General features: G+C 39.4%; 1 protein-coding gene across 4 annotated transcripts in view; it reads left to right on the forward strand.

Annotated features, from left to right (window-relative positions):
* The window catches only part of GRIN2A (glutamate ionotropic receptor NMDA type subunit 2A), a 348,821-nt gene that overhangs the window by 288,617 nt on the left and 36,321 nt on the right, over positions 1 to 23,883 (forward strand). For all 4 annotated transcript variants that reach the window (XM_072120737.1, XM_072120736.1, XM_072120739.1 and 1 more), the window contains 4 exons: positions 13,497 to 13,702; positions 16,229 to 16,397; positions 16,521 to 16,674; positions 19,301 to 19,426. In XM_072120737.1, coding sequence (XP_071976838.1) covers positions 13,497 to 13,702; positions 16,229 to 16,397; positions 16,521 to 16,674; positions 19,301 to 19,426 — 655 coding nt within the window. The remainder of the gene's footprint in view (positions 1 to 13,496; positions 13,703 to 16,228; positions 16,398 to 16,520; positions 16,675 to 19,300; positions 19,427 to 23,883) is intronic.

Below are 23,883 nucleotides of genomic sequence, written 5' to 3' on the forward strand. Positions count from 1 at the left end.
AGAAATATGTAATAATAAGAGGCAAAGCTGTAAATGTCTTCTCTTATTAGAAGATTAACTATCGAGAGTCTGTATTGTTTTATGTGAATTCTACTTTCTTTATCCCATAAATCAGAACATGGACGGGAACAATCAGCCTTGAACACTTCATTGTTTTTATAATTTATCTTTCTATAGTCATTTTCTTGGGAGAAAATGAAGTTAAATTAGGGTCATGGGCAAGGATGAACAGCTCTCTGGATGGTACAGTAGTACTGAAAAATAATTATTCTTGAAACTGCCCTTAAAAATATTGCAAGTTGGCAAAATATAATACATATGAGGCTTAGTAGGTTTACCTGCAATTCTACAGACGACTACAGATAATCCATCATGTTATCATGACACGTAATATGCACATAATGACAAGTTCAGCCCTTTCAGATTGTGAGTCTTACCAAAAGCTAACAATAAATTATATTTTAAAAACCCTCTCTAAACAACAATAACAGGTTGCAGCTTGCCCAAACTCATCTAAATTACAAATAAAATTCCAGTTGTTTTCTCTATCAAAACCTCAAGTGTTTGACCCTGAACCACGACATGTTGTTTCAGATGACAATAGAGTTTGAAAATATTTGTGCGACTTGAAAGACTCAAGGCTTCAGAATTCAGGCCGTAAACTGTATGAATTTACAGACAACATCTAACAAACACATTGATATTCACAGTGTAACATGTTCTTCATCAGGCAGGCTGGGTACAGAGTATACAATGAAGTTGTATAATTTTGTGCTATGTTGTACCAATTGGTTGGTCCCGGTGCCGAGTGTATTGCTTATTATTACTGTGTATTACTTTTTTTTACTGTTTATTTACTTTTATATCAAATCAAGGGAAAAGGGGTAATTTGAAGGGGGTGATTTAACTCTAGGTTGTCTGATTAATGCTAACTTATACTGACATGCCAATTGTGGGTGTTACCAGTGGATGTTTGCTGCAATATGCAGCAAACACCTACCTTGTATAGAGAGGGCTCAGCCCATGAGCCCTCTCCATACACCCACAGCGGACATGTGGCGTACTAATACGTCACATGTTGGTAAGGAGTTAAATATACATTATAGGGAAAGTGAGTCATTAGAAGTTTTATATATTTTATCTGTTGGTTTATTTTTTTTTTACAATAATTTTTTAGGACCTCTATAATATTTGAATGCTAGGGGACTGATCTCTCACACATTATACTGCAATACAACTATATTTAAAGGGGTTGTCCAGGAATAGGTAATTTTTAATATATGGCTGATGGGTCTTTAAAGGAAGCATTGCTACACTAGGGACACTTACTCATAGATCCAGGCACCTTGACTGTGGTAATATTCTTATATATGTTATCCATGGCCTCGTTCCTTCTAAAATCAACTTTTATAATTATGCTTATGAGTCTGAAAGGCTACTGGGGAGGCTCACTGAGCTCCTCCAAGCTTCAAATTCACAGATTATTGCACTGACTCCCTCTCCTACTCCCCACCTTTCCCTTAGAACATCCCCCTCCCTCTGTCTCATGTAATCTCCCTGCAGCACAGGAAATTTCAACACACAGTGGGAGGGGGGATGTGCTCCTTACAAATTGCAATAACCGGTGAATCTCTGGGAATACCACAGTAGCCTTTAGCATGATTTCAAAAGTTGATTTTAGAAGGAGGGGAGCTCTGATTAATAGTAAAGTGGAGAAGCCCATATGTCACCACAGTTTAGGTATGGCAGTGAGATTTTGGTATTTAACAATGTGTGTCAATAATACAATTGATACCTATTCTGTATTGAGAGAACTCAGCTCATGAGCCTGTGCCACATATCACAGCACCAAGAGGCTTAAAGGACACCTGTCATCAGGTCTCTGTAATTAATTCTGTCACCACCGCTGACCAGCTCATAAGGATTCCATCCCAGCCTTTATCTAGTTAATTCATACATTAATCATTGTGACATCATCTTTTTTATTATGTAAATGAGGTGGGCACATGGACAGAGGCAGTGATGTAACCCCTTTTACCCCTCCCCTCTCTTCCCCCTGCTCATGTCTGTGTGTAATGTTTAGTAAAGCATTGTTAGTGTCTGTGCTTTATCTCCTGACATGTTCTCTTCTCCTATACACATTGGGGGTCATTTACTAAGGGCCCGATTCACGTTTTCCCGTCGTGTTACCCGAATATTTCCGATTTGCGCCAATTTTCCCCTGAGATTGTCTTGAGATTTTGGCGCACGCGATCGGATTGTGGCGCATCGGCGCTGGCACACACGCGACGAAAATTGGGGGGACGTGGCCGAACGAAAACCCGACGGATTTGGAAAAACCGACGCATTTTTTAAAAAAAATGTGTCACGGAGCTTGCACTTACCTTCATTAGGAATAGGCCGGTGAACTTGAGTGCGTTCCGATGCTCTTCAGCGCAGCAGCTCCACCTGGTGGACGTCTGAGGAACTTCCTTAATGAATCCCGGCCGGACCCGAATCCACCACAGAGAACGCGCCTCTGGATCGCGAATGGACCGGGTTAGTAAATCTGCCCCATTGTGTCACATCATTATACAGGCTGTCAGTCATGTGTATATGAGTATCTCATATGTACACAGACGTATGGGGGCACTAGCACCAGGAGTGTCACATCATTATACAGGCTGCCAGCCAAGCACTGGCGTGTGGCTGTGCCTCCCACTCATGAATAAGCTGGACGGCTGAAAATGAAAATGTATTTATTGGACATCTCGTAGGTCATTTGCATACAGCTTTAGTACCTGATTGTTTAAGTTTACAGGCATGTAGAGGGACAATGAAGGGATAGAGGCAATGCTTTCTAATGGCAGTTTATGAAAATATATTTAGTTTGAGGGGTTTATTGGCCAGGGTATATATAAAGTGAATAAATTATATGTATTTAATGAGAAGCTAAGATCTCACTACAAGGTTTACCTTGGATCCTAAGTTTTTTCTCTCTGTAGTGATGTGACCATCCATAGCTTTTTCATAATAGCATTAGTTTACTCTTCATGGCAAGTCGTGAAGGCGTCCATAGTCTCATTGTATCTCCTGAATCTTCGCTAAGCGATTTCTAGGTCTGTCTAGTAGAGGACACAGGCACCATCTCACTGAAGCAATGGGAATATACAAGGAGTAGAGAAAGTATTTGCACCCTGTCCTGACAGAAAAAAACATAAAATGTAGATATTTTTGCTCATTTATTAAACAAGAAAAGAGGATTTGCTGTGACACTCATATTTAACTCACATGCTGTCCATTTCCTTCTGATCCTCCATGAGATAATTCTACTCCTTCATTGAAGTCCAGCTGTGTTTAATTAAACTAATTAGAGTTGATTAGGAAAGGCACACACCTGTATACATAAGACCTCAAAGCACACAGTGTATATCAGAGCACATGAGATCTAAGGAACTGCCCAAGGAGCTCATAGACACAATTGTGGCAAGGCACATACCTGGCCAAGGTTACAAAGTAATTTCTGCAGCACTCAAGATTCCATAGAGCACAGAGGCCTCCATAATCTTTAAATGGAAGAAATTTGTAATGACGAAAACACTTCCTTGACCTGGCTTGGTGAGAGAGGTAAAGAAGAACCCAAAGGTCACTGTGGCTGAGTTCTAGAGATGCAGTAGGGAGATGGGAGAACATTCCACATAGTTACCTATCACTGCAGCCCTCCACTAGTTGGGGCTTTATGGCAGAGTGTGCTGACAGGAGCCTCTCCCCAGTACAGGACATATAAAAGCTGCACACAGTTTGCAAAATAACACATGAAGGACTCCCAGACTATGAGAAATAAGATTCTCCAGTCTGATGAGATGATGATTGAACTTTCTGGTGTCAATTCTAAGCGGTGTGTGTGGAGAAAACCAGGCAATGCTCATCACCTGCCAAATACAATCCCAACAGTGACACATGGTGGTGGTAGCATCATGCTATGGGGGCAGGGACGGGACCACTGGTTGCAATTGAAGGAAAGATGAATGCAGCCAAGTGCAGAGATATCCTGGATGAAAATCTCTTCCAGAGTGCTCTGGACCTCAGACTGGGCCGAAGTTTCACCTTCCAACAAGACAATGACCTTAAGCACACAGCTAAAATAACAAAGTATTAGCTTCAGAACATCTCTGTGACCATTCCTGACTTCCCCAGCCAGAACCCTGACCCAAGCCCAATTATAGTCACAGAAAAACGTATTTATTTTTTTATCATACATCACAGCTATGGAGTATGGAGTAAGGAGTATGTCTAAAAGCTAACTGTTTTCATAGCTGTGTAGGTCTTCACAGAGTTGTTTAGGAACGCTTTCTCAATCTGTGGGACAGTCAACAGTGTTTCATCATTTTGTAACAAGACAATTATTTTTCATCCAGTAGGTGGCAGCATTAAATAGTGAAACTGCCACCTACTGGACACAATAATTGTTTCTATTTCAAACTAACCCTGGGCAGTTTGTTCATTCCGGTTATACTTCTGCCTTGCAGTGCTGTGGTCCTAGTTTGAGTCCCACCCAGGTCAACATCTGCAAAGAGTTTGTATGTTCTCTCCATGTTTGCGTGGGTTTCCTCTGGGTCCCCCCCGGTTTCCTCCCACACTCCAAAACATACTGTTAGGTTGTGAGCCCCATGGGGACAGGGACCAATTTGACATGCTTTGTGCAGTGCTGCATAATCTGTGTGCGCTATATAAATAAAGAATTATTATTATTAGAAAAATACTGTACTATTACTGGATTGATCATTAACTGGAAGTGAAGCTGTAAGTTGCGTACAGATCTTGCAGCTTCCAGTTTATAGTTAAGGAATATTTGTGCTTCAAGAGACAGAACTATTATAATTTTAATATAGGAAGTCAAGCAGAATGATCATTCGCTCATATATTAGGTGATACAATAAAGGTGAGTGTGCACTATACTCCTGGAAATGAGACAGCTGTCTTTTAGTAATTGCTCAGCAGATGGCGCCGTTTATACAGTGAAAATCAGACCTCTAATAAGTGGCTTGTTCTACAAATAAATCTTGAAGATTAGATATGGAATTATCCAGGATTAGGAATCACGGCCACTTGGAGGAACGCAGTTAAAGTGTTTGGGGTTCTTTTTCTAGCTGGCGCAAAACTATGTTAAAAATGAATGAAAACTGACAAGCTGCTGAATTAGTTTACATAACAGACGTCTGAAATAGCAGAGAATGAACTAGTTACAGCAAAAGAGTAAAGTAGGACACGGCTCACGCTCCGGAACAGAGCGACTAAGCATTTATTAACTTGCGCTAAAGTTGTAATTAATGTTTGGTGTCTTTGTACTTGATCAGTAATACATTAGACATGATGTTACATTCAGGAATTACATTTGTCCTCAAACTAAACAGAAGCCTCACTGACTCTTCTACCTTTCAGTCATTTCTGGGTTACTATGGTCTTAGACTTTATAGAAGTAAAATACTGTTCTAAGAGCAGGTTCACCTTCACTGTCCTAGACCACAAGGATCTTCCAAGTAGCTCTGACCAGTGACATTCAGCTGCAGACCACCAGGGACCTCACCAATAACTTACCAGTGATATACAGCTGCAGACCACCAGGGACCTCACCAATAACTTACCAGTGATATACAGCTGCAGACCACCAGGGACCTCACCAATAACTTACCAGTGATATACAGCTGCAGACCACCAGGGACCTCACCAATAACTTACCAGTGATATACAGCTGCAGACCACCAGGGACCTCACCAATAACTTACCATTGATATACAGCTGCAGACCACCAGGGACCTCACCAATAACTTACCAGTGATATACAGCTGCAGACCACCAGGGACCTCACCAATAACTTACCAGTGATATACAGCTGCAGACCACCAGGGACCTGACCAATAACTTACCAGTGATATACAGCTGCAGACCACCAGGGACCTCACCAATAACTTACCAGTGATATACAGCTGCAGACCACCAGGGACCTCACCAATAACTTACCAGTGATATACAGCTGCAGACCACCAGGGACCTAACCAATAACTTACCAGTGATATACAGCTGCGGACCACCAGGGACCTCACCAATAACTTACCAGTGATATACAGCTGCAGACCACCAGGGACCTCACCAATAACTTACCAGTGATATACAGCTGCAGACCACCAGGGACCTGACCAATAACTTACCAGTGATATACAGCTGCAGACCACCAGGGACCTCACCAATAACTTACCAGTGATATACAGCATCAATTTATATCTACAGACTTCTTGGGACACTTGGGTCAATAACTCTTAGCAGTAATTTATAATTGCAGACCTTCAGGGAATTTACCAGTAGTTTTTGACCAGTTAGTTATACCTGTAGGTCACCAGGGACTTCATCAGTAACTCGTGGCAACAGACCACCAGGGTTCTCAGCAGTAACTCTTTCCAATAATCTATAGTTGCAGACCACCTAGGACAGTGATGGCTAACCTATGGCACTGGTGCCAGAGGTGGCACTTAGAGCCCTTTCTGTGGGCACCCAGGCCATCACCAGAGATGACTCCAGGTATCTTCCTGCAGTTCCAGACAGCCCAGGACTTGCTGTGCACAGAGCTATTTTAACCCCTTAACGCTCTGCGCCGTAGCTCTACGGCGCAGAGGTATAAGGGAAGTATGAAGAGGGCTCACGGGCTGAGTCCTCTTCATACAGAGGTGGGGGTTTTTGCATTTTGCACAAAACCCCCACCGCTAATAACCGCGGTCGGTGCTTGCACCGATCGCGGCTATTAACCCTCTAAACGCCGCCCGCAAAGTCGCGGGCGGCGTTTAAAAGACGGCGGCGCGCGGGCGCCGCCATCTTTTTTTCGATCGCCACGCCCCCGAACGTCATCGGGGGGCGGCGATCGGTTACCATGGTAGCCTCGGGTCTTCTCTTGACACGAGGCTACATGGTTTATGCAGGTTCGTTACAATGAGCCAGTGGCTCATTGTAATGTAAGACCTGCAAAAACGCCATATATTGCAATACTGTAGTATTGCAGTATATGGTAGGAGCGATCTGATCATCTAGGGTTATTGTACCCTAGATGGTCTAAAAAATAGTGAAAAAAAAAAGTAAAAAAAAAAAGTTTAAAAAATAAAAAAAATTAATAAAATATTAAAAGTTCAAATCACCCCCCTTTCCCTAGAACGGATATAAAACATAACAAACAGTAAAAATCACAGACATATTAGGTATCGCCGCGTCCCAAAATGCCCGATCTATCAAAATATAAAAACGGTTACGGCCGGCGGTGACCTCCGAGGCGGGAAATGGCGCCCAAATGTCCGAAATGCGACTTTTACACCTTTTTACATAACATAAAAAATGAAATAAAAAATGATCAAAATGTCGCACAGACCTCAAAATGGTAGCAATGAAAACGTCGCCTCATTTCGCAAAAAATGACCCCTCACACATTTCCGTGCGCCAAAGTATGAAAAAGTTATTAGCGTCAGAAGATGGCAAAAAAATGTTTTTCTTTTTTGTACACATTCGTTTAATTTTTGAAAATGTATTAAAACACAATAAAACCTATATAAATTTGGTATCACCGCGATCGCACCGAACCAAAGAATAAAGTAGGCGTGTTATTTGGAGCGAAGAGTGAAAGTCGTAAAAACTGAGCCCACAAGAACGTGACGTACGTGAGGTTTTTTTTCAATTTTTCCACATTTGGAATTTTTTTTCAGCTTCGCAGTACACGGCATGTTAAAATAAATAACATTACGGGAAAGTAAAATTTGTTACGCACAAAATAAGCCCTCACACAGGTCTGTACACGTAAAAATGAAAAAGTTATGGATTTTTGAAGTTGGAGAGCGAGAAATGAGCCGGAAAACCCTCCGTCCTTAAGGGGTTAAAGTGACAGCTCTACCTGGGACTATTTTCTGCTTTATTGGTGTTTTCAGGTGCAGGAATCAATGAAAACTGTGACAGAGAAGGGAGTATAAATTACAAATCAAATTTCTGTGTTGGCACTTTGCGATAAATAAGCGGGTCTATGTTGTAGTTTGGGCACTCGGTCTCTAAAAGGTTTGCCATCACTGACCTAGGACCTCACCAGTAGCTGTAACCAGTAACCTGTAACTGTAGACCTACAGGGACTTTCCAGCAATTTGCAGCCGCAAACCACCAGTGACTTCTCCAGTGTCTCTTACATATAAGTTTTCACTGTAGACCACCAGGGACTTCACCAATAGTGTTTACAAGTAACTCGGACGATAGTTGGCCTCAAACTTTGCAGCCAGGATGATGACTATGGGCTCGGTCACATTGCGGTGAGCACATGATGTCTCCAAAAAAATATAGGGCATGTCCATCATTTCCGTGTGTTATGGTGCCGACCTCTCACTTCTTTATGGAGATGGGGGAGGTCAGGTAATACAGGTAATATATGGCAGTACTGTACAGGTAATATATGGCAGTACTATAGAGGTAATATATAGCAGTATTGTATAGCTATTATATGGCAGTACTGTACAGGTAACATATAGCAGTACTATAGAGGTAATATATAGCAGTATTGTATATGTATTATATGGCAGTATTTTATAGGTATTATATGGCAGTACTGTACAGGTAATATATGACAGTGTTGTACAGGTAATATATGGCAGTACTGTACAGAGAATATATGACAGAATTGTGTAGGTATTATATGACAGTACTCTACTGGTAATATATGGCAGTATTGTATATGTATTATATGGCAGTATTGTATAGCTATTATATGGCAGTACTGTACAGGTAATATATAGCAGTACTATAGAGGTAATAAATAGCAGTATTGTATAGCTATTATATGGCAGTACTGTACAGGTAATATATGACAGTACTGTACAGGTAATATATAGCAGTATTGTATAGCTATTATTTTGCAGTACTGTACAGGCAATATATGACAGTATTGTATAGGTATTATATGACTGTACTCTACTGGTAATATATGGAAGTATTGTATAGGTATTATATGGCAGTACTGTACAGGTAATATATGACAATGTTGTACAGATAATATATGGCAGTACTGTACAGAGAATATATGACAGAATTGTATAGGTATTATATGACAGTACTCTACTGGTAATACAGTATATAGCAGTATTGTATAGCTATTATATGGCAGTACTATAGAGGTAATATATAGCAGTATTGTATAGCTATTATATGGCAGTACTATAGAGGTAATATATAGCAGTATTGTATAGCTATTATTTTGCAGTATTGTACAGGTAATATATGACAGCATTGTATAGCTATTGTATGACTGTACTCTACTGATAATATATGGCAGTATTGTATATGTATTATATGGCAGTATTTTATAGGCTATTATATGGCAGTAGTGTACAGGTAATTTATGGCAGTAAAGGAATAGCCAGGAGTTACCGCATGTCCCACAGACGTTGTACTGAAGGTTGAATCCAGGTGGTCAGACAGAACTCAATAGAGAATGTGTGACCACTGCTGTCAGAGGACAGTGGTGGTCGTATTCTAGGACAGCTATCTCGATTTTATGGGACAACATTCCACCATTTATAGGTAATTATCTTCAAACAGGCACTTTATTTAAGAAGATGCAATTGAAAAAAATCATATTTATTCATAGTGTTATGAATTAAATTAAATGTGTATGCCCAGATGAGTTTACCCCTTTATCTTGACTCATTACATGTTAACAGCACTGTTGCCCAAGTAAAAGATCTTCTAAGATCTGCTATTCATTGTCCGGGCTCATCCAGTAACAAGTATGTGATTGTACGTTTGTTTGATGAGTTTGGAGTATATCAAATTTTTTGTACTTCAGCACATTGCATTATGGTTATGATACAATATGGATAAAAATATATAGGGGAAATTTTCACATATTTTTTCATAGTAAACAGAATTCCAAAAAGTCTTTTGAATATGTTGTCCAATAAGTAAAGTATCGATGACAGTACCATCGATGAAGTCTGCAGTGGGTGCACTACAAGAATTCTAATGGTAATTATGTTGTAAGTTAATCAATACATGTAAAGCAGTTCCCCCCTGCATATCCAATGGACATGTGGACAGCTTTTCAATAGGAGATTGTTATGTCTATGGTCTTGTGTATGCCTAAAATGTGTAAGGTCCTCTGGAATTTCAATGTATGGTTGAAAATAGACAAACCATTTCTTTTAATGTTTACCATTTTTTAAGGGCTCTGACTAACTCCACTCTTTAAGACCATTTAGTTCACATACTATGAACCACATTCCTCCATTTCTGTATACTGTACTATGACCCCCCTCAACCACCTCTCCTATAGTTTATCAAACACTGTCAGTCTATGGTAGCAATATACCCAATGATGATTTTAAAAATTAAAAAAAATTGCAATTCTTGATCCTGAGGATACCTTATGGCAAAGGATGTCCTGCTGTTGCTTACTGGGTTTTCCAATTTTCCACATGTGTGATAGAAACTTGGGTGGTTTCTGCCTTTGAAATCTCAGAAGTTATATGTAGGCGTACTTCCGCTGTTTGCTAAGACAAGAGTCAGTCAATAATTAATTTCTATTCTGTAACCTTCAAGGTCACGCTCCACAGGCATATAACAAGAATCTCAATTATCTCCATCATCTCAGATAGGATAGAACTCGTATGTTATATCCTGCTCAGTCACAAATAATATACATCAAGTACTGTATATACATTATAATATTGTCTTTTGCATTGAAGATCTGCTGCTCCTGATTCAAGACCAATGGGAAGTTGGAGCAGCAGGTTTACCATACAATTAATTTAGGTTCCCAAAGAAGACAATACACTTGTGTGATACAACCGCACCTTGACCGACCGATGACCATACTGCAAAAGATAGAGCAGGTCTTATTCTAGTTCCAAATTTCAGCACAGCCACTGAGCTTCCTATGGATACGGTAGGGATAAGAACTGCTCACCTCTCCCATTCCCATCTCCTTCGGGTCAAAATGGGACAAAGATGTCACCTTGCAGTCCATTTCTGCACACGATAGTTGTGCATCTAGCCTTAAACTGCCCAAAGCATGGGGAGCCGGTCACCGCCTATCCTACCTACCGCTACCTGTATGCCAGTCCTCTACAGCATGTGATTCAGACTTCAACGTGGACACATGCAGTGGGTAACATCTCGACTCTAGCAGTGATAGTTTACAGCTTTCCACCAGCACTTTATAGTCTTTTATCAAGTACTCTATTGTTAGTACTTAGCACTTCCCATGTTTGGGTGAGCTTTTGATGGAAGCATTGGTATTGTTTTTGATGCACTGTTTGATCCCACTGCTGACACCACTGCGGATTGTGCAGTTTGGGCTTATTGCAATTGCATTTTTCATTTGGATCATACTATTGTGGATTATGTGCAATATTGAGGTAGACATATAGACATTAACCATTGTCTGGATAGTGGTGTGTTGGTGGTTGACCCATACCAGGGCCACCACGTATGAATTTTTCTGTAAAATATATATTTTAAATGTTTTTAAATGTATGTCTTCTTTGTGTCTGTCTTTATACTTAAATAAACATTGATCCATGTTGTTTAGATTTTTTTGTACCTATTGCTTTATGCACGCTGGTCTACTTTTGGTCCAATCCTTTTTCTTTGCTTCTTGAGACATATCCATGTTATATTGCACTAGACCTGTTTTACATGTTGTAGCTGTGCAAACTGCTTTCTCATAATAGCCCAAAACATGATCGTAATCAATGCTCCCAGTTCTGCCATTAAGAGCTAAACAATTAAGAAATCATTGTGCTTTGGGTCCCCAAAAAGAAAAATCTGCCCCTGTCAGGAGGAATGCAGTTTCCTTCACAGTTATTGACTGGAAATTCTGCTGTGCCCGGGAAGTATAGGAGGATGCAAGACATCCTCAGGAGTCCCAATCAATACATGAAAATATACCCCACCACCACCACAACCTTGACCACGTAAACCCCTCTTTCACAATATACAACACATTTAAAAAAAATGTTAAAAAGTTTTGTACAGCTCAACCTTGGCAATAGAGTGTGAATTGAAGAGCGATTATGGACACCCCCATCTTGTAATACCCAGTCGTCAAACCATGAGTTATTTTAGCTGTAACAATACAATACAGAGACAGAAGAAAAGATGTTCCAGAGTTACTTGTGTTGAATACAATAACGCAGTAAAATAGACATGTCAGACGTAGTAAAAGCTTCTCTATAAGGTATCCATTGTGAGTAAATTGTATTCTTACTTTGCTAGGGTCGTAACCTACCTGAACAAAGGCAATGGTCTATTAAATCTCTCGTTAGATATCAGTTTATATTTCAATTTTCTTCATTACATTTAAGCACAAGCTGTGAGTGGCAATAGAACGTAAAGACACTGGTTTAGTAATGAAACTGTCAGTGTCCGATTCTGTCTCGGAGCTGCTGATGGAATCTCTAAGTCAATCTCCTAAAATTACAGCGATAGACATATCAAGTAAACAGTGACACCAGTCAGCCCCAAAATGTAAGTTTGACTAGAACTACCTGAAGCTATACTGAGTGAAAGCTATACTTAATCATTTGGAGGTTGACATCTCTATTTTCTCTGCTTCCGAAAAATCCAAAACCTAAAAAGAATCATGAAATGAATAACAAAAGTCAGTTAACAAGAAGAAGATTCTTCCAGTGGTGTCTAACGCTCGGGACAAATTTTTCCCAAGGTATCTTTAGATATTAGACATCAATACATTACTGCCCCCCATTTAAAGCAGGAATCTCCATTTGATGTTGGCAGAGTTGGTTAGGATGAACCTCTACCATAAGGGCTTTTATATGGTTATTATTTATTGATTTATTAAAAATAAACTGATAACAAGGAGATTTTTAAAAGTATGTGTGGCAAATATATTGTAAGAATCCAGGAATTCTTTGGGGCAAACTTTTGGCTTGCCCTTTTCTTTCGTTTTTTAGACTTTTCATGGCGCATGTGCCCATTTGCAATTTTTTTGCACCTTAGAAAGTCTTCCTTCAAAATTCACCATTGTATAGTTTTATGCAGTGTTTCCTGACTTATTTCCTGAATCCAGATGTGACAGTTGTGACTAATAATGATGACATAATGATCTAATGACAGTTGTACAGTATATATTGGTAGAGATCATGCTTCAACCTGTGTAGACCACCAAGGTGGTTGCGGTGGCCTCGGCCGATCAGCTTTTATCCAATAGAAGAAAAATTGTCTTTCTAGTGCTACCAATGGGTGGAACAAGTGCTTCTGGAGGAAAACTGATTTTGATGGGACTATGAGGCTTTGAAGTGGCCTCATAGTTGTATTACTCTGGGTAAAGTTGTGAATAACTTTTCGTGGGCTTCTTTTCCATATGAATTTCATATGGATAAGTATTTGCAGGTGAAATGGGGGTCAGTTTGATCTTTGCTCATCTATATCCACTGCCAGATATATATTACAAATATCTTATTTATATTTGTTCACTCCAACAGGTGGCAAAATGGGAGAATAAAAGCTTGGAGGTAAAATATCCTGTATGGCCCAGGATAACAGGGGCTCTGGACAGTGAACCTGATGACAACCATCTCAGTGTCGTTACTTTAGAGGAGGCTCCGTTCGTTATAGTTGAGAACATGGATTACCTCACCGGAACGTGTGTAAGAAACACTGTGCCATGTCGAAAATATGTCAGGTTAAAGTAAGTAGACTTAATGAAATATTAATTTGTACAACTTTTTGTATTACTTACATTGACTTAGAGATATCATTACATGTCTTGAAGGGTTTGGTGAAAGACATTGAGGGAGATTTATCACCTTTGTCGTAGGATACAACAATTAGCTGTCGGCTTCTACACTGTAATAGACTAATGTGGGGCACAGACGTAATATATTTTGTGCACCAAAATTTTTGGCTCACAGGAATAATAAATGAGACAGAAGGTCTGGATTGTCAGTGTTAATTTAGGAATCGGGTTGGTAAGCCATATTCAATTCCACTTGTGTTATTCCCTATATAGAAGATAGGTGATAAAATGCAGGGGGACCTGTTCCACCTAGTGAATAGAGAAGCGGATCAAGCACGAGTGTCATGACACTCTATTCATTTTCTATGCCACCCAGTAGACAGCTGACAGCGAATAGAGCAGCAGAATCTTGTGATGAGCTGCCGTTCCCGGGAACAAACCTCCATTGTCTTAAGATAATACAGAATTAATCTCTATTCTGTTCCTTTCCTTATATAAACTCTTCTTCCACAAATCCTTGAGTTGGATATAAAAGTAAACAAGATTTTTTGAAATATGGGAAATATTCGACCATATGTTGAGTTGAACAGTGGCTCTTCTGAGTCTGCTATTCATTCTTTACAGAGAAAAGTAACACAAGCGGCACAACATAGGAAGTAATATCATCTGAAAATGTCAGAGTATCTAAAAATAAATGATGAGGGAACTCTCATCTTTTAGAGTTGTGCTGAGGTAGGCACAATTCTATTGCAGACATAAGGAGCGATAGTAGGCTGTTGTTGTTCATGGGTCACCCTGCAGCCAGTAAGTTCCATATAGGAAATTATGAGAAGATAGTGCTGTAAGTACCGCCAAAGCAGTACTGGTCATTGATGCAGTTCAACTAATTTTTACTTGGCTAGGCATTGCCAGGTACACAGAATAAATTATTTTTTCTTTAAGCGATTAGTAGTCCTTTTACCACAACTACCAGCCTCCTTGGGTAGGGTATGTAATATCCTTCATATAATTCCCTCTTTTCTGTTAAATCTCGCCATTTACCTATAAAAAAAACTCCTCTAATGTTCTATACAAGGAGCTAAGAAAAGTTTCTTCTTTACTTTCTTTTACCTGAGTCACCTTTAGAGGAAGAAGGGTCACTTCAGATGTTAATACCTTGGGCACCATGGTATTTAGAACTATGCTTTGATTTTTTATCTTCAGCTCACCTTCCCAACTATGTCTTTAACTGCATTTATCTCCAGTTCTTTAGCTCACAGAATAACAGGCATGGTTCTAAGTACAATAGAGCCCATGTCACATTTGAAGTGATGGCTGCCCCTTGAACCTAAACCACAAAAACACTCAACATAGGCAAAAAGGGACTCTTTAGCTCATTTTCATAACACTTTGTAGGTTACTTGTTATAGGTAAATGGTTGAGTTTTCACATAAAAGAGGGAAAGACAGAAAGGATGTTTCCAGCAATAATGATGAACAGGATGCAAAGCGTGAATGAGCTGGTTCTCGTTGTTCCAGGATGCAGCTCACCCCTGCAATATTCTGAGGTTTTCCAGGAAAGATCCAACAACCTTGTGAGTAGTTTCCCAAGGTGCAGAGGGGGAGCCTGATAAACCTCCAGGGGGATCTAATTGCCGAAAAATTTTAAAATTCTGGAACTCTTTAGAAAACGTATTATTGTACTTTATAATTTTACATATGCATGCGGTACTTAAAGGGGTATTATCGTCTTGGCATTCACATTCAATTTAATTAATCTGCCATATATATATATATATATATATATATATATATATATATATATATATATATATATATATATATATATATACATTTCTTCAATTAGAAGTTATTAAAGAAAATGTACCTGGGTGAAGATAATTTCCCATAAATGTAGTCATATGGTCCTGCATAACCCACAGCCATCCTGTGGTAATAAATGCTTAGTCCCGGTGATCAGGCAGGGCTCAGTAGCGCATGTCAGGCCACCGCTGCCTAAATGTGAGGTGGTCGTATCTGCGGAAGCTATCTCGTTTCTAAGGGACAACATGGCGACATTTATGAGAAATTATCTTCACACAGGAACATTTTTTTAATAACACCCTATTGAAGAAATATTTACATTTGGCAAATGAATTAAATTAAATGTAAATGCCCAGATGAGAATACCCCTTTAAGTCAGCTTACACATTTAAAGTGTACAGTGGTGCAATCATAGTGGTGTTTGTAAGTTTGAAATCCACTAGCATAGTCCAGCATAAATCAGACCTTTATGAAAAAGGACATTAATATGTGTGATATCTCTGATTTGCTTAATTTTAAGTAGTGACCTAAATATAACCTATATTAATGTACTGTATTCCTGTATAAAAGTATTTGTTAAAATGTTCAATTTATTATTAAAGATTTAAAAAGAAAAACTAATTCATTTTCTTTTTTAATTCTACATTGTTTTTTTTGTTTGCTCTTTGTGTCACAGCAATTCCACTACTGAAGGCACATATGTGAAAAAATGCTGCAAAGGATTCTGCATAGATATCTTAAAGAAACTCTCAAAGACTGTGAAATTCACATATGACCTTTACCTCGTAACCAATGGGAAGCATGGCAAAAAAATCAATAACGTTTGGAATGGAATGATTGGTGAAGTAAGTTCTGTTAGGTAAAAGAACTCCTTAGTAAGAACTTGTCACAATAAGTAGTAAGTGCTCCTAAGATGGCAGCTGACACAGTTTTTCCTCTTCTCTTCTTCATTGTCATTAATGGACCAGGTGGTTTATAAGCGAGCAGTTATGGCAGTGGGTTCACTCACGATTAATGAAGAGCGCTCAGAGGTTGTTGATTTTTCAGTTCCATTTGTCGAAACTGGAATTAGTGTTATGGTATCACGTAGCAATGGCACCGTTTCTCCTTCTGCATTTTTAGGTAAGAATTGCTTTTATGCAAAGTCATTTTAAGTATGTAAGTGTGTTAAGATTAGATATCAACAAAACATAAATGACAGTTATCCATTGTACACTGGGGACACTTTAGCAGAGGCTAAAAGGGAACCTGTCAGTGAAATTGACCCACACATACTAAATATATCTTTGAAAATTGTACAACTATCCCTATATACACAACGCTATATATTCTTACTCTCAATGCCTGTAAAGCCTCACAGTTCTTTCTCAAAGTTGACTGACCATTTACGCATATTCATGCTCTTCCGGTTGAGCGGTGCCACGGATGTCCTGATTGACAAGGAATGTACCTTTTCTTCAGCTTAGTCAACTCTCTAATACCTCATACTCCCCTCCCTCAGGAATGAGAGAGACACTGGCTGAGTGTGACTGACTTGCTGAGGAGAAATCAGCTCCCTCATTTCCCCCTCCCTCTGTAATTTTCTTCAGTAAGTCACACACAGCCAGTGCCTCTCTCATTCCTGAGAGCCGAGTTGACTCTGCTGAAGAGAAAGCATGCCCCTTGTCAGTCAGAAAGTTGGAGGCATGACTGAGCTGAAAGGACATTAATATGTTGAACTCAGCTCAAAAGAAAGATGACGATCAGACATGATCAGAAAGATGATCAGATGATGATCAGTCATTTGCATAGATGGTGAGTTAACTTTAAGAACAGATTGTGGAACTTTACAAACATGGAGAGGTACAAAATATGGATAGGCGTGCTGCTGTATAATAGCAATTTTCAAAAATATGTTTAGTTAGTGTGGATTAGTTTAACTGACAGGTTCTGTATGAATGTTGGGACTTGCTGCTTGTAGTTAAGATAGACAGCATGACATTCTGTTCAAATTTGACATCAGTAGCTGTGTCAAAGTTAGATATGAGCGAATCCTCCAAGATTTGCTTCACTCAAGCTTCAATGAATTTTTTTGAAACATTCGGTTTCAGGTCCGAATTTATTGTCTTAAAACTTGGTATACACCTTGTCTAAATTTTCATGGAAAGTTCCTATCTGCTTTTGTTAATTCTATTACAAATGTTTTCATTTTCCACGACTGTCTCCCCCTCTTAATTTTTTGGATCCTTGACTGTATTATTAGCTGCTATTTTAAAACATCCATCTGAAACGAAGCAGAAAAAAAAATTACAATTTGCTTCCGTAGCTGAAAAATGTTGCTTTTCTCTCGTCACAATGCTGTGGTCTTATCCTTGTGCTTTAAATTGCTTCAAAGTTCCTATTTTTTGTGACTGTAAAGTAGCTTAATTCACAGAGCTAAGAGCACAACAGTGTTAGGATATTCCCTTTTTGTACATGTTAAAGCTACAGTCCTGAAATATCAATCCATATTATCACGATCATGCAGTGAAGATATATAACATACGATAAGGTGTGATTTAAAGTCTCTCCAGGGCTATTCCCTTTCACCATTCCCTGGGATTTTGGCGCACGTGATCGGATTGTGTCGCATTGGCACCGGCTTTCATGCGACAGAAACCAGGGGGTGTGGTCGTCGGACAACCCGACGTATTCAGAAAAAACATGGAATTTAAAAAAGAATTTATGTCGCAAGATCAGCACTTACATGCATCGGGACGAAGAAGGTGAACTCTGGCAGACCTCGGCGCCACAGCGACACCTGGTAGATATCGGGCGCATGGACCTTAGTGAATCCTGGAAGACCCGAATCATCGTCGGACAACGCGCCGCAGGATCGCGACTGGACCGGGTAAGTAAATGTGCCCCTATGTGTAGTCCTATGCTCAAAAATAATGATAAATTTTAACAAGAATACACTATTGGAAGACCACTTCTGCTGTTAATTGTTGTGTCCCAGGTATCAATGAGTTTAGCCACATTTATGGGCGCAACTACAGGGGTAGCAGCCATATCAGCTGATATGGAGTCCGCAGTGTCAGGGGGCCTCGGCATCTGAGCTATTGGATGTGAATATGCTGTATGTGTATATTTGTGATTCGTATATACTCTAAATGTGTATGCATATGTGATGTGTATGTGCTGTATGTGTATGCATGTATGTATACATGGTGTGTAAGCGGTGGGCCCCATTCAGAAGCTCCCTTTGGGGCCCTAACTCTCCTAGTTACCACACTGGCCCCATTAAATATGAGAGAACTAGATGTCTCTCGCTTGAGTTCGATCAATCTCAGTATCTAATAAAAAGTCGATTGAATAAGTGGTCAAAGAAGTTGATACTACATACAAGGGGGAGGCTCGGCACCACGCTGGCACTTAGGATTTATTTCTATGCTGGTTATTTAATGTTATGTAAAACTGTCATCCCCATAGGAAAACAATACGACACTTCTATGGCACATTTCATTAAGCATCTTTTATCACTTAGACTATAAATTAGCCTAAAGGTGACGGCCCTATAGAATATTCTGGATGACTCAAACTTGAAGTCATGATGTGTTAAAGCTAATGATTGTAAAGGTTTCTCCTGTATGACACATATGTCTCCCTGCTAGCTCTGGGCTATCAGTATCTCAGCCGTATAAGCAAATACTTTAGATAAAATCTACAAGTTTTGAGCTGTCATTTTAATAATGAGTGTTTGTTTTTTCTTGTTCTCCTTTTCCTACAGAACCATTTAGTGCATCTGTCTGGGTGATGATGTTTGTGATGCTTCTCATTGTGTCCGCTGTTGCTGTTTTTATATTTGAGTACTTTAGTCCAGTAGGATATAACAGGAACTTAGCACAAGGCAAAGGTAAGTTATAAAGAGTTGTATACATTATTTCATTGTTGTGTTGGTTTCATGCTTGTTCATATCTAAAATTTGTGTTTGTTCATGTCACAACTTCTATATATGAAATACTCATAGACTTAGGAAATGCAAAAGATAGGGACAAAGCTATTGGTAGCAGTTGCACCCAAACCTGGATTCCCATCCAAGGACTATTCCCCAACATAAAAGCCAATATACTGACACACTGTAGATTAGGACCTTGTTCCACTCCATACATTAGGTCATGAGCGTTAAGTTATGTGTCTTGCTGAGACGCCACCAGGTCCAAAACCCTGTTGGTGTCTGTAACTGGTTTCAGTGGTCACATGATCACATCAAAATGTCATCTCTGGAGGTTGGAGTAAAGAGAATGATGACAGGACACTGGAAGCAGAAGTTTCACAGCATCACAATACTGAAAGGTGAGTATGAGATTTTTTTTAGAGCATCCTAAAGCTTTAGGCAACCATTTTTGTGAACTGGGAAACTCCTTTAAGAATATCTATATGACCTTTTTGGCAAAATTTTGGGTACCCTAATTTTTTTTTTTACTTCTTTTACTTACACATATAGTAGATACAGTAGAGGTGGTCCCCTACTTGAGAACACCCGACTTACAGACAACCCCAAGTTATAAATGGAACTCTGGATGTTGGTAATCCAGAGGTAATCCAAGGATCAGTGCTCCCCTCCCCATGATGTCATTAAAAGGCACCAACGCTGCATTGTAAATGTGGGTGCACACATGCCAGATCAATTTAAATGTAGCCAGCTACTTGCCAGAAGCTCCAGAGCCGCGACCGCGTGGTTGCGGGCGTCCCAGCTCTGCAAAGATAGTCTATCTCTGGCTAATCAGATGAGTGAGTGCAGCTTCAATGAGCTGCATGCTGATGACTTTTTGGTAGGAGGGACCAAAAGATCCTATGCCCCAGTAGCCTCTAAACTAAATTTGCATATAGATTAGATTATAGTTTTATAAAGTTCTTGGCTACTAACAGTTTCATTAAAAAAAGCATGGAGCTATAATACATTAAAGGAAACTGCCACCGAGGTAGAACCGTGATAGTAGGTTTCTTGGTTCAAAGACATCAATACCTTTGGCCCAATAAACCTCATTGATATCTAGTGCTATGAATTAAGCCAAAGATTTCCTAAAATAAAATGAAATGTACGTGTTATTACAAAATAATAATAGTATAACCTAGTACTATCTAAACTTGACTGTCTAGAGAAATAATGTCCAATGTGTATATGGATTGAGTAGAAATTGCTGTTAACCTGATATATGACCTCCAAAAGCGTGACCTAGATTACAGCCAAGCACAGAACTGTGCGTATAGGAGCACAATAACTTTTCATTAATGTTGTTATAGGTATTGACTAAAGACCACACCATCTGAGACTATTGCACACCTGAGATAGTGCTGGCTGTGCCGTATGTTTGAAATATTCCTTCACCCCATGCTTAAGTTCACAGGTTACATATAACATTTTCTAACCCAGTCAGTCAAAGAAACCAAAACTGACAGATGTCCACAAAGATGAACTTTTGTGTTAACCTTAACTTGGTAAATATGTTTACAAAGCAAACAAATGTTCTGTACTACAGCTTAATGGAATTTAATAAAACATCACGACTGGTGACATTGGGTTGTTTTCTTTGAAAATGACATTTTCAAGTAAATTGTTGGATCTCACAGCACTGTTACAGGTTTGCAGTAGCTGTATTATAAGAAATGTGTATGCTATGTTACTCAAAAGGGGAGTTATCACTCAGACAAAGGTTAAAAAATCACAACCCTCTTCCCATGCACACATGTTTATCCTATGTTTGAGAAAAGTGATCTGTTTCTATTATCCCTAAACACACAGTTTATTTTCTACAGTGTTTGTTAAGGTGCTGAGAATACAATTCCCATTAAACCTTGCAGAGCAGGCAGTATCTGGAAAGTTTCTCCTTCTTCTCCTTCATCTCTGCATTTCAGTCAATAAAAAACACACATTTACCATGCCATCATAGTGTTATGTAGGTCACGAATACACTGTAACTGGTAAAGACTACTTTAGCTATGTTATTCAGGGTCTAGGACACACAGACAATAAGCCCTAAAATTGAACCCACCCCCAGCTGTTCCTGCCTGATTGTCTTGTATACCCTAAGTAGTAGGAGACAATTAATCGACATTCTCTTCTTGCACCAAAGTGCAGGAAACTCCCCACTGTGGGACTTAAAAAGGATTATCTTATCTTAAAACCCAGAGATGATGACAATACAGAGAGGAACAATTTCCAGAACCAGGTCAGAACCAAAAGGGTAAATGCAGTAAAGAATAACTAGGCAAAAGAATGCTCTGAATACAAATGAAGGGTCAAAATACCAAAATAGATAATAACAGGGTACACAGCAAGCTTACGAAGTACTAACACTATAAGTAGGCATGGAGTACTGATTTAGAAGACCATTAAAAATGTGTACCTAAAGGGGTGGGTTGGTGCTTAGTCTAAGTTTGTGCCACATTTATTACTAATATGCATCACAATTCAGTCTGCACCATAATTCTGCAGCATGGACAAAGTCCACCAAAAATAAGGTACATGCTTCCCGAGCAGTGCAGGGGGGCACTCCAAAGCCAAACTGCACATAGTACAGACTGCACTAGTTTTGATAAATGTTGGCCAGTGTTCAATGTCCTTTTCTCAATGACAAAATCATTGCTTCCTTAAAGGGGTATTCTCGTCTGGGCATTCACATTCAGTTTCACTAATCTTCCATTTATAAACATTTCTTCAATTGGATGTTATTAAAAAAATGTTCCTGTGTGTAGATAATTTCCTATAAACATAGCCATGTTGTCCCTTAGAAACAAGATAGCTTCCTCGGATATGACCACGTCACACTCTGTCAGCGGTGGCCAGACTAGCGCTATAGAGTCCTGCCGGACCACCAGGATTCAGCAATCATTATCACAGGACGGCTGTGCGACATGTAGTAACTCCCGGACATTTTATATACAATAACCTTTTTGTTTATTTGTGCAATCTCTCAGGCAGAGGTGGCCGTATCCGAGGAAGCCATCTCGTTTCTAAGGGACCATATGACTACATTTATGAGAAATTATCTTTACACAGAAACATTTTTTTTAATAACATCTTATTGAAGAAATGTTTATATATGGCAGATTTATCAAAGTGAATGTGAATGCCCAGATGAGAATACCCCTTTAATTTAGGGACAGATGATGACGCCTGCAAAAATGTTATAGGCTGCTTGTTACAATTTTGGGCATTAAAAACAAATAGCCAATAATGTCATATCAGATTCTTCCATTCTCTCTTAAACGTAATGCAGTTCATCATATTTGACGGGGGAGGGTTTATCATGTGGAGCACCATCATTATTATATATTTTGGACACTTTAGGGGATATTTATCATATGCCGGCGTATGCCTGGCGTGGAAAAGACCCAGCCGGCAAATTTTTACATGTGAAAATTTGTCAGCTGCAGCAAGTGCGCAGGCCTGGAAACAGTAACGCCTTGCACCAGCCTACTCTTGGCCGGCCGCGCCCTCCATGTACTCGTCAACGCCCCCCTTCATGCCCCGTCATGCCCCACTGGCATGAAGGTGGCGGATTGGGGAAAATAATCGCAAGTGCTAGGAATAAGCTAGCATTTGCAATTATTTCAGGGCTTCTATGCCACTGATGTTGTGCAGAGGCCTTGATAAATATCCCCCTTTGTCTCCATTTACCATAAGGAGGAAGGGCTTGGCAGGATATAGGAGAGTGTTTCTTTACTTTGAATGTGCTTATTTAACATGGGGGAGAAAGACATCTGTGCCCTCCTTCTGGCATTAAAAAGTCACAAGTGTGGAGACATTGCTGTAAATCTGTCATTTACTTCTGCTTTATAATTTTTGTAATGGACATTCTAGTGTAGGCTCGTTTTGGAATTTTTTGAATTATGCCCCAGTATTGGCATAGACCACCAATATGTGACGTAGGAACGTGATCCCTGTGTCATCTACTTATCTGCATTATCTTGACAAATCACGGTGTCTAGATAAACATTACTAGGGTGGCATTTCTCCTGTGCATGGGGAGGGGGGACTGGAAGATCATAAATGAGAAATTCATTCTAAACATGGGTCATTTGTGTAATCAATGTGGGCAGAGATCAGATTGACATGATGGACAGGACACTAATTCAGTTCTAAATTATGCCAGAAACACAGAAAATTCATATCACACTTTGAAGCCAGTTCTTAACCAATGTCTTACCCAATGTATATTTGATTTCTTTCTTGTACAACCTACAAGAAAATGCATCAAAAGTAAAAGCAAAAGGCATTAAAGAAATGCAGAATTAAATAAGTGTGACACATCTTACTCCAGCTGACTTGGCTGTTTTCTGAAATTCTGGTCTAAATAAATCTGTCCA

This window comes from Engystomops pustulosus, chromosome 8 (assembly GCF_040894005.1).
Source record: "Engystomops pustulosus chromosome 8, aEngPut4.maternal, whole genome shotgun sequence".
Classification (NCBI taxonomy): Eukaryota; Metazoa; Chordata; class Amphibia; order Anura; family Leptodactylidae; genus Engystomops; species Engystomops pustulosus.